Raw genomic sequence first — 12205 nt, 5'->3', positions numbered from 1 at the left:
CAAAAACAGCTAATCCTTACCGCATAGCCTCCAGTATGTCCGCGGTGCATGCCTCAAGCGCCACGTTATCTCCCTCTGGGCAACGGCCATTCTACTCTGCCGCCACCCCCATCTCAAGCTGTGTGTGAATGCCGAAATTCCAATCAAGTGGTAACTGCTAGAGCGGGGCTCCGCCCTCTTCTGTACTCCGACGATTCTCTCCCTGGGGGGGTGCGCACGGCTGCCCACACTACCATTGCTCACAGCGCCCACGACGTTCTTTGGTTGGACAGAGCTCACAAGGCAGGGGTCTGCGCAGCTATCTCCGACCGCCGCTGGGGCCGCGGCCTATTTTCATCGTGCCCAGATGAGGCTGTAAATTGTGGTCTCCTCACTATGTCTGGAGGCATCCTGCTGTAACCTCTGCTGGGCCAGGCTCACCAACGAGTTTCCCACAGCAGGGCGCAAACACCCACACCCCCTGATCATGTGGGGCAAGTGTCATTTGGAATAGAGAAATGAAGCGGGGGATCGGATCTCACGCTCCAGCGACCACCCAGTCTGCCATCTTGGACATGCCTCCCATGGAGAAGAGTCAGTTTAGGAGGACAACTTGTATGAGGAACTGGGTGAGGCCAGTGGGTTAGACATCTCACATTACACTGGTCTGGTTTCCCCACCTACTGTCGCTATGGAGGAGGGAGCCTCTTTTGTTATGGAGGTGCTTCATCCGGGAGTTTCCCCTTGCAGCCCTTATTCCCTTTTAATGAAGCCCTTTCAGACGTCCTTCTTGGGGTCTGTCGCAAGCCCTGCACAGTGACTCCTGTGAATAGGGCGATTGCCCACTGCCATTGCCCCGATCCTGGTAATTCCAATTTCCATACCCAGCACCCTATCCTGGAGAACTTGGTGGTCCAAGCCTCCTCATCCCAGATTCCCTACCACTCCACCACATAGGGAATCCAAGAGGCTGGTAAGAGAATATTCTCTTCCAACACCCTGGCACTGTGGTCATGAACACCTAATAGCTTTTGGGCCGTTATACCCATACTCTCCTCTACGCCAATGGTCGTAGAGGAGACCCGGGCCATACTCTCTCATGCAATTGCCGATGGGAGAGATGCAGCAAATTTCTCCATCAGATGTGGACTTGACACGACTGACTCACTAGGTAAAGTGACTTCATCGTTGGTGGCCTTGCGGCTCCATGCCTGGCTGAGAGCATCTGGATTTTCAGGAGATGCCCAGGCTTCCCTCACGGACATGCTCTTTGATGGCCATGGACATGCCCTTTGATGGCTCTTGCCTATTTGGAGACCAGGCGGATGCAGCTCTCGCGCTCTTCAAGGACATCAGAGCTAGGGCCAGGTCGTTGGAGTTCTCAGTGGCCCCTAGTCCACCTCAGTCAGCCTTTCATGGATATGGAAGGGGTATCCATCTGCACCCATACCATCCCAGCTACCAGGGCTGACAGGCTTCCCACTCTTCATGGCTGAGGGCGCAGGTCCAAGCAACTGTGTGGGACTGGCGCCCTGACATCAGGCCAGTCTATGACCCTCCCCTCGGCAGCCACTGCCTCCAAGTCTCTTTAATTCATCCTCAGACCATCTTGGGCACCCAGAGGGAGGCAGGATACGTCATCACCTCTCCCACTAGCAGTCGGTAACATCAGACAGATGGGTACTACAGATAGTCAAAAGGGGTAGTCCCTACGCTTGTGACACCCTATCCACCCTTCCCACCAGCTGACAGAGGACCACCTCTCCTTGCTCTGTCAAGAAGTGCAGGCTCCTTTGGCCAGAGATGGGGTGCTGACATCAGAAGTAGGCCATGGTTGTTATTTACACTACTTTCTGCTGCCCAAGGACGAAGGACGAGGTCCTATTCTCGATGTGCGTCTTTTCAACCTCTTCATGAAAAAGAAGAAATTCAAAATGCTCGAGCTTACACTAGTTTTGTGTGCTCTGTACCTGGGAGACTGGATTGTAGTGTTGGACTTGAAGGACTCTTCTTTCCAAATCCCTGTCATGCGGGACCACAGAGGCTTTCTGTGTTTCACGTGGGCCACAAACATTTTCAATACACTGTGCTTTCCTTCCACCTTACCAGCACCCCTTGGGTGTTCAGCAAGGTGATGGCAGTGTTGGCAGCTCATCTGCAGTGCTCCAGGATTTATGTCTTCCCCTTCCTTGATGACTGGATGATGAAGGCAGGCTTGCCCCAGGCAGTCATCTCCCACCTTCACTACAGAGAAGATCTTATACTCACTCACTAGGAGTCACGGTCAGCGTGCCAAAGTCACACTTGACTCTCTCTCAGCCGCTCCCTTCTATCAAAGCTGGTCTGGACACAGTGCAGTTTCGGGCCTATCCTCCCAAATGGCGAGTCCAGTAAATTCACGTTATGATACCGATGTTTCAGTCTCTATCTTGGATTTCGATGAGACTGACTCTGAGGCTGTTGGGCCTCATGGCCTCCTGCAATCCTGCTGGTGCAGGTGTTCATGAACAGCATCACTGCCATGTGCTACTGTAACAAACAGAATGTGGTGCGGAGTTGGACCCTCTGCCAGGAGGCTCTGCGCCTCTGGACATCGCTGGGATATCAGGGCATTTTCTTGGTGGTTCAACAACTGACAAACTCTCTGATCGCCATAGTGGATGAACTCAATCAAAGAAGCCTAACCGATTACGAATAGCATCTCCATCCGGAGGTGGTTCAAGGCGTCTTTTTGTAGTAAAGAAAGTATTGGTTAGATCTGTTCGCCACTGCAGAGAATGTGCAGTGTCAGTAGTTCTGCGTGCTGGAGTTTCCAAGGAGACTCTCGCTTTCTGACACTTTTCATTTCAAGTGGACCTCCAGTCTCCTGTACACCTTTCTGCCAGTACCACTCCTGCCCAGAGTTCTCATGAAGATAAGGAACATCTGGGCCCAGATAAGTCTTGTGGCTCTGAATTGGGCACAGAAAGTCTGGTATCCTGAGCTATTGAGCATGGTCATTGACCCTTTGATCAGGCTGTTTCTTCAGGAGGATTTTCTGTCGCAGCAACAGGGCAAGGCTCTGCACCCAAACATGTGCACCCTCCACCTTCATTCGTGGAGAATGAGTGGGGGCAGTTAACAGCCTTCGACTTTTATTTCCAGAAGTCTGGGACATTATTCTGTCAGCCAGACATCATTCCACCAAGATGGTATATGCGTGCCATTGGGAAAAAATTGCCGGACCAACCTTCTATCAGCAAGTTACAGGTTCTGGCTAGGTTCCTTAAAGGTCTACAACACATGCTCCCACCTACACCCTTTATTATACCTCAGTGGGGCCTCAACCTGGGACTTATTTTTGACATGTGCTCTTCCCTTTGAGCCTGTACATATTTGTCCTCTTTGGCTGTTGACCAACAAAACGACTTTTAGTGACCATAACATCGGCCCAAAGAGTCGGCAAACTCCAGGCGCTCTTGGCGCAGCCTCCTTACATCACCTTTTTATCCAAACAAACTGCTCCTCCGCCCACATGCCTCATTTCTGCCAAAAGTGGTAATTTCTTTCTATGTAGGCCAAATCATCATCATCCTGCCTACCTTCTTTGCTCCCCCATCCCTCAAAAGAGATTGCACCGCCTGAACCCCAAAAGAGCATTGCCTTTCTATCTTGACTACACAAAAGAGTTCCGGATCGATTATCAACTTTTTTGGGAACTAAAAAAGGGGAAAGCTGTACAGAAAAGAACCATCTCTCAATGAATTGTCATGTGCAATAAAATATGCTATGCATTTGTCAAGAAACAGCCCCCTGAGGGCTTGAGGGCTTGTGGGCTCACTCTACCAGAGCCAAGGTTGCAACCACTGCATTTGTGTGTGGCGTTCCTCTCCTGGACATGTTATGCAGCGGCTTGGGCACCTCTGCCCATGTTCACAAAACATTACTGCCTGGACAGTCCAGTCTGTTGTCATAGGTACGTCGCCCGTTTGGTCCTGCAGGATTTTTTGGATTGATCGGATTCGCAGTCCCACCTCCAGGGAGGTATTGTTTAGGTATCTATTCAAAGGTAAAGAATCTATGGCTAGAAGTTCTATCAGTTACTTACCTCCGGTAACGCCTTATCTGGTAGAGACTTTATGTAACCACAGATTCCTTACCGACACTCCCGTCCGCACTGCTCTGCGAACTGGTTCAGGTATGAGCGATAACCTCTTTCAGAGCCTTAGTCTTTTCCACATTCCGCACAGGCATACTGCTTCAAAATCTTCCAGTCCGATTGAACTCCTGGGGATATTTAGAGGTGAGGAATCTGCGGCTAGATAAGTTACCGAAGGTAAGTATCTTGTTCGTCAGTTTTTCTTTTTTTCTGTGCCCTTTGGCGTTTAACCAAAACTCCCCTCCCAACAGTTTTCAGTACTTGACTAAAGATTTCCAAACTTCTGAACGTTCTAAACTGACTTTGTGTAGGCATGTCTACTCCCAAAGGACCGGATGTAAGCTGTGCTGCAAACAAATCGGGGAACAAGAAGTTTAACACCAAGATTTTGTATGGATTAGTCAAACAAAGAGGGCCAAATAGTTGGACTCAGAGTTTTTTTAATTAAGATGAATGCCTGCATATACATTGTAAAGGTAATACACCAAGTAGAAAAACATAGTAGGTTAAGCATATTATATCAAACCTATGTATTTCAGCAATTACCTTAAATTATCTATGTGATGTGGCTTACCAGTGTAGTGCTTTTGTGAAAAACAAGGTGCAAAGAGGGTATAAATATAAACAATTCTTTTATAAGCTATCCAAGATGTGAGATATTACATAATTCAGTTTAGTTGATATTAGTCCTATTTAATATAGGTTCGTGAACAGCACACATTTGTAAAAAGTTTACGTTTCCGCCCTAAAAACTTACTTGACCTTTGCCATCATCGGGACAGTGTCAGTAGACAGTTGGTAAACCACCCCCAAAAAATCCCAGAGGAATAAAAAAAACTAATAGTTTAGAGACTTCTTGGGCTTTTGGGCTTGTGTATTCTGCTGGTGTCTCATGACCATTAGCACTAGTGGGATTTGCAATGGAATCTTCACCTTCAGTTGGCCCGTGCACTCGTAGTTCCTGTCGGAAAACATTGGCGTTTTGGCTGAAGTAGGCTAGGATCTTTGGTGGGGTATGACGGCTGCCCACCTGGTGTACATCAGGCCATTAACGCAACCAAGGGTTACATTGGTGATGGACACATCAACTCTGTGCTTAGGGGCTGGGGTACGCTTGGCAGTGTGGGGATCAGGAGTCTCTAGTCACCAGTGGAGCAGTGCCATTTAAAAAAATCCTTTGGAGCCATCTGGCAAGCCCCCAATGATATTCTGCCTCCTGTCAGGGATAGGTTGGCCCAAGTCCTGACATGATCACCATGTGATACTGCAACAAGCAGGGCCAAATTGGGGATTCCATTCTCTCTGCTTGGAGGCTGTGGCACTGACTGGATCTTTATGGTTCTCCCAGGCAGTCATCTCGTGGGTTTGTTCAGTCAGGTGGATGAATTAATCAGGTGTCATCTTGTCAATCACAGGTGGCATCTGCGCCTGGAAATATCAAAGGGTATCTTTTCTCAGTAGGATGCGCTCTCTGTAGATCTGTTTGCTATTGCTTAGAAGGCTTAATGTCCCACCTTTTGCACCCTGAAGTTTCAGTGAGGAGATGCCATCTATCTACAGGGGAGCTCATGACTAATTTATGTATTTTCTTCTCTGCCGATTACCCCTGGGGTCCTGAAGAAGGTCAGATGCGATCATACTCTGCTCATTCTAATACCCTTGGGCAGGGCTTGAAGGGTCTGTACACAGAGCACCTGGATCTCAGCATATGCCCTCCGCTTTAAATTCCTCTTTGAGTGGACCTTCTGTCCCAGCACCAGAGTCCTATATTCAAACTTCCATATCCTACTTCTCCATGCATGGAGATTCAGGAGAATAAACTGAGACAATTCAGTCTTATGTCACAGGTGGTGGGTGGCATTTTGGCTTCTTGCCAACCATCCACAGAGGCAATTTTTCTGGACGTTGGTCTAAATTGTTTCCTGGTGCAAGGGGAAGCCCTCTAAAGTCTAAATTGATCCACTGAAGACTAAATTGTCTGATCTTCTTGTGGTTGTTTTGTGATTTACTCAGCAAGGTTTTGGTGTGGGCATGATTTAAGGCTACTTATGATGCATTTTGAACTTTTTTCATTTGCTTAATCAACCCTCTTTGTTCAGATCAGCTGCTGTGATTCCTTTCTTAAAAGTACTTTCGCACATGATTCTCCCTGGCCCCATCATTACTCTGCAGCAGGACTCCAAATTAGTTCTAACATACTTGATAAAAAAAACTAATAGTTTAGAGACTTCTTGGGCTTTTGGGCTTGTGTATTCTGCTGGTGTCTCATGACCATTAGCACTAGTGGGATTTGCAATGGAATCTTCACCTTCAGTTGGCCCGTGCACTCGTAGTTCCTGTCGGAAAACATTGGCGTTTTGGCTGAAGTAGGCTAGGATCTTTGGTGGGGTATGACGGCTGCCCACCTGGTGTACATCAGGCCATTAACGCAACCAAGGGTTACATTGGTGATGGACACATCAACTCTGTGCTTAGGGGCTGGGGTACGCTTGGCAGTGTGGGGATCAGGAGTCTCTAGTCACCAGTGGAGCAGTGCCATTTAAAAAAATCCTTTGGAGCCATCTGGCAAGCCCCCAATGATATTCTGCCTCCTGTCAGGGATAGGTTGGCCCAAGTCCTGACATGATCACCATGTGATACTGCAACAAGCAGGGCCAAATTGGGGATTCCATTCTCTCTGCTTGGAGGCTGTGGCACTGACTGGATCTTTATGGTTCTCCCAGGCAGTCATCTCGTGGGTTTGTTCAGTCAGGTGGATGAATTAATCAGGTGTCATCTTGTCAATCACAGGTGGCATCTGCGCCTGGAAATATCAAAGGGTATCTTTTCTCAGTAGGATGCGCTCTCTGTAGATCTGTTTGTCTAAATTGTTTCCTGGTGCAAGGGGAAGCCCTCTAAAGTCTAAATTGATCCACTGAAGACTAAATTGTCTGATCTTCTTGTGGTTGTTTTGTGATTTACTCAGCAAGGTTTTGGTGTGGGCATGATTTAAGGCTACTTATGATGCATTTTGAACTTTTTTCATTTGCTTAATCAACCCTCTTTGTTCAGATCAGCTGCTGTGATTCCTTTCTTAAAAGTACTTTCGCACATGATTCTCCCTGGCCCCATCATTACTCTGCAGCAGGACTCCAAATTAGTTCTAACATACTTGATGTGTGCTCCTTTCAACCTCTTCATAGTGGCACCCTGAGACTTGTGAGTCTAAAGATTGTGCTCCTCGTTGCATTCATTTTTGCATGTTGTCTCGGTGAGCTGTTGGCGATATTTGCCTAACCTCTGTATACCACCCTTGTCCCTAATAAATGAGTGCTTAGGTTGCACTCATCCTTTCTTCTGGAATTGGCGCCTCGCTTTCAAGTGGGCCAGTCTGTCACAATTCCTGAGTTCTTCTCTCCTCCACATTCCTCAAAGGAGGAGGAGAGGCTACACTGATTAGATCCTAAGCAGGCCTTTAGTTTCTACTACAATAGGACTAAGGAGTACCAAGTGGAGGATCAACTGCATCTGATTAGTTGGTGTGAAGAAAAGAAAGGCAGTCCAAAACAGACCGTGTTAACATCCAGTTGTCCTTCGTATAAAACTGTGCTTCGTGTTGTCCAAGAAGGCTTCTCATGAGGTCCTTCTGGCCCATTTCAGTGGGTGGATAGTTTCTACTATGGGCCTGACTCAAGGTGTTCCTGATTTGGACATCTGGAAAAAACACCCTGCTGGGTATCTATCCATACATTCAGCAGGCCCTACTGTATATGTTCTCAGACACTTGTGGACGATCCTTTTGTAGCTGTGTCCTGCAGGACTTCTTGGTATGAAGTCCATTCCTCACAACCCCCGGGACGTAGATTTTTTATTGACAACAAGGTGAGGAATCTGTGGTTACAAGTATGTCTCCGAAGAACAAGTGACTTGCCTCTGCTAACCCAGTGTCTAGTGGATACTAAAGCTTACCGCAGATTCCTCACCATCCGCCTTCCTCCAACTTCTGTAAACTGAAATTCTTCTGAAACAATCCGGTCCCAAGTTAGATTTTACATACCCTTGATGTATCAGTTTGCAGTCACACTCTTTGTTTGAGGGCACGGAAAATGTCTTTGAGTTATTGTTATTGTTATCCATACCTGTAAAGCGCACTGTATTGTAATTGCATTTATATAGCGCTTACTACCCCTGACGAGGCGTTGAAGCGCTTTTTCGGCTGGTAGCGCGCTACTCCGGGACCCATAGAGGATTAGTGTTGAATTAGTATAGTGAAACATGCAAGTACTTTTTAAGTGGTGGATAGGTTAGTCAGTTCTTTGGATTTGGAATGATAGCAGAAGGATAGAGGAGGACAAAGGTTTGTATTTATTTATCACTTGTTGACGCATTCAGGAAGCCTATATAGGATTAGTGGTGAATTAATATGGTGAAATATGAGGTAATTTCAGTGGTGGATATTAGTCTGTTACTTGGAGTGAGAAGAATAGCAGAGGGATAAAAGGGGAAGAAAGATTTGCATTCATATAGCACGTTACCCCTGATGGGTGTTCAAGCGCTTTTCTGGCGAGTACCACGGCACTCTGGAACCCATAAAGGATTAGTGTTGAAAATTAGCATAGTATAAATATGAAGTAATTTGAGTAGTAGATATGTTACTCAGTTATTTGGGCAGTATATTAGTATAGTTGAATATGGAATTTGAGAAGTGAACATGTTAGTCTGTTAATTTTGATTGAAAAGGATAGTGGAGGGATAAAAGAGTGAAGGATTTTTCTTTAGGTCGTAGCAGTAGGAAGAGGCTTTTGGATGAGTAAAAAGGAGTTTTGGAGGGGGGGGGAGTTTAGAAAGGTTTGTTTGAGGGGATCGGTTTAGTAAAAGGGTGTCAGATGATGCAAGGAGGGGTAGAGCAGGTAACCCCACGGCCATTATGGCACTGAGATACATGCGCACTGCCACCACAGTGCTGGAGAAAAAACAAACTGCATGGAAAAAACTTAGGCTCTGGGAAATAGCCAGCTTTTTTTATTTTCTTTCGGAACATCAGAAGGTCCTGCATCTGTCTCAAATCAGTACGAAGACCATTTCAAAGCCACGCGGCTGCAAAGCTGAAAGCTCTTCCCCCCGATTTTGCTCTTTTAATCCTGGGTGCTTTTACCAGGTTGGCCGAGGAGGAGCGAAGACTACGGGTAGGAACATACCAGCCAAATTTGCTCTGCAGAGGTTTAGGCCCAATCCCTTGCAGCGCCTTAAAAACTATACAGAGTAACTGATGTCCTCACGCACAACGCCTCTTACTGGCGTACAGAAACTATTACAGATTTTCCAGAAACCAGTCTGGTGCCTGGGCATAACAAGGTGAGGAATCTGCAGTTAGATCAATTATCCTCTAAAAAAAGCATAACCAAATGTAAATAACTTGTTATTCTTATAGTCTAAAATGCAGTGTTTAGCCGCTTGTGCTCATTTCATTCTTCTCTCCCTCTCATTTTGGTTTCTCTGTTACTGTTTTTGTCCATCGACTTCTCTGTCTAGACCTTTTGAGCGTGAAAGCATGCGCAGGCTCAGGCACAGCCTCGGGTGTTTCAGTACACTGGTTCCTTGGGCTGAGAAAGCTCCGTTGCAGCCACTGACCCTTCAGCAGCCTGACCCAACATCTTGGTATTCTGGCCTCTGTCCCTGCCTTCCAGGCACAGTGCCCTTTCTATTTTGTTTGTTTTTCTTTTGTTTCTTCACCTTTTTGGTTCTGGTGCATGAACAAAACAGGGACCATTTAGTATTATACATGAAAGTTAAGCATCTTGTGGAATGATTTTATTTAATACAATGCAGTTACTTTTCTATGATAAAATAGCAAATAAAATGTAAGGGACATAAATCTAAATGAAATTAACAGAAAACATGGTTTTCTTTTTAGTGTATTGTCCTGAAAGGTTTTTCAAACAGCATGGTGATAATCTGTCAATATTAATATATTTCATCACTAAAATGCCATTGATAAATTTTGTTTGAGGTTCAACTCTGTTTTGTATTAAAGATTAAAACCACTGTGTTCTGTGCAAGCCTCAGTTTAAGTTAAGGGAAAAAAGGCTCTCCATGTAGTTCTGGATGCCAAAAATAAAAAGTATGTGCACCTTTAGTCAGTAACTTGTGCCAGGTCATGAATGCAAACTTTTCGAACACTAGAACTTTCATGTTCAGTTAAACTTTAACTTTGTTATTTGTTCCTACTTGAACTGTGTACATCAGGAGACAACGTTCTAGCCTTGCCAACAGTAGCTGTGAAATGTGAGAAATGGTTGCAGCTCAGAGATAGTTTTATTTTATAGCACTGAAGAAAATTATGAAAACGTTTTAAGACGTATTTCGCCCATGGAATGTGCCCTATAACACACTGTATATAAATTACTAATAAGAACTGGGCTAAGCATAACGTACTTGGAGTTATAAGCTACGATATGATAAACGTGTGTGATTTGTTTTGCTTTCACCATATTTCCTGGAGGGCCTCCAAATGAGTTACTTCAAAAGTCTTTCTGGGAGATGATATTGTTTAGCAACTTAGATACTAACTATTGATCCAAGAAATAACGGCAGTAGTCTTGCCATCCCCACTGGACCATTTTATGTGATCCTGGAAAACGTCTTCATCTTCATGCTTTTCCAATCTAAAATCTGTTAAAATCGTAAGCCCTTATGAAAGACCTAAATGCTGGTATGAAGACCTCAGAAGTGTATATTTTTTATTTCTCGTTAATGGTGCATGGTAAATGTGTGTTTTTGTCTGTGTGGTGCTTCAGGTAGAAACTCATTATAGTCATTTGACTGTATACCTGAATGTCAATGTTTGTCAATGTTAGGAGTACTTGTAGTCTTATTAAATGCCAATATGATGCCCTATATAACAGGACTGGAGTTTTGTGTCACTTTTCTGGCCACTTCAGACTACTTTGTGAAAGACCGTGAGAACATAAATGTCTTCTCAGGCTGAAAACGGCATATGATGCCATTTTAGAGCTGGGAAATGGAAAGACCTTCTCAATAAAAATCAGCTGTAAGTAGTCCTGATTAGAATCTTTTTGTTTGCCGTAGCCCAATCCCTGGTATTAGTCTCGTTCAAACGTACTACACTAAATGCTGCCTTGAAGATTGTTTCTTTTTTATATATAGGGTTCATGAACTTAAACAAGTTTGAACTGCACACTAACTGGCACTCTCATTAACAGACCACTGGCTTTGCACACCAGTTTCACTGACACCATCACAGTCTTTATTGCACCACTTAGCCTCGATATTAGCAATTACATCCCACTAAGGGACCTGAACTTACTCATGGAAGACCACGCTGACCTCGATTCAAGAGCACTCATTGAAGACCTTGGAAGCCCAGGTCTTACCCAACGAGCAAAAGGACCTGTCCACAACGTCAGACACCTCCTGGACCCTACTTTGACCAACTTCAGCAGCAACGGGGCTGACGAGACCACACCAGTTCCCTGGACAGACCATGCCCTTGTCAAATTCAGAATTTGCTTCCCACCCCCGTTCCAATGCACACGCACCACTGCCAGACAAGCTTACTGAAAAAAGAACAGCATCACTGACAAGGACTAAACTGCCACTCAGCTCCCATGGACCTGAGCACAGCAACAACTTTCCAAAAGCCTTCAAGAACTACAAATATTAGACCACCTTCTGTGCCAGCTCCCTGGTCTCCCTCAAAAACAACAATACAGCATGATTCAGACCTCTGGACAGTTGGTGCACAGAGGAACTGAGACTGATGAAACGCCACTGCAAAAAACTTGACCGCAAATGGAGAATAAGACGGGGCAATGCTCACATTAGCACGTCGTTGAGCCGGGGCATGGCTCACATTAGCACGTCGAAATCCACCCTGAAACACTACCATCAATTGATCCTGACTAATAAACGCTCTGCTCTGGCAAACCTCATCAGTGCTAGCACCAACAGAAGCAAAGAAATCTTTTCCATTGGGAACGATTTCACCTTTCCATCGGCCGTCTCTGACTCGATTACTCCCTTGCAGGGCCTCTGCAAAGCTCTCTCTCAATTCTTCAGCATGAAAATCACCGCCATTTGCAGCAACTA

The 12205-nt window shown here is 45.6% G+C and overlaps 1 protein-coding gene across 7 annotated transcripts in view; it reads left to right on the top strand.

The window, feature by feature from the left end:
- Positions 1 to 12205, top strand: part of GIT2 (GIT ArfGAP 2) — an 855235-nt gene that overhangs the window by 724338 nt on the left and 118692 nt on the right. For 4 of the 7 annotated variants that reach the window (XM_086943129.1, XM_086943128.1, XM_086943125.1 and 1 more), the window contains one exon: positions 9629 to 9754. The exons of the other annotated variants lie outside the window; for them this stretch is intronic. In XM_086943129.1, the coding sequence (XP_086799255.1) occupies positions 9629 to 9754 (126 nt within the window). The remainder of the gene's footprint in view (positions 1 to 9628; positions 9755 to 12205) is intronic. 7 annotated transcript variants of the gene reach the window in all.

Source organism: Lissotriton vulgaris, chromosome 11 (assembly GCF_964263255.1).
Source record: "Lissotriton vulgaris chromosome 11, aLisVul1.2, whole genome shotgun sequence".
In the NCBI taxonomy this organism is placed as follows: domain Eukaryota; kingdom Metazoa; phylum Chordata; class Amphibia; order Caudata; family Salamandridae; genus Lissotriton; species Lissotriton vulgaris.
This window is presented reverse-complemented; position numbering and strand designations above follow the sequence as displayed.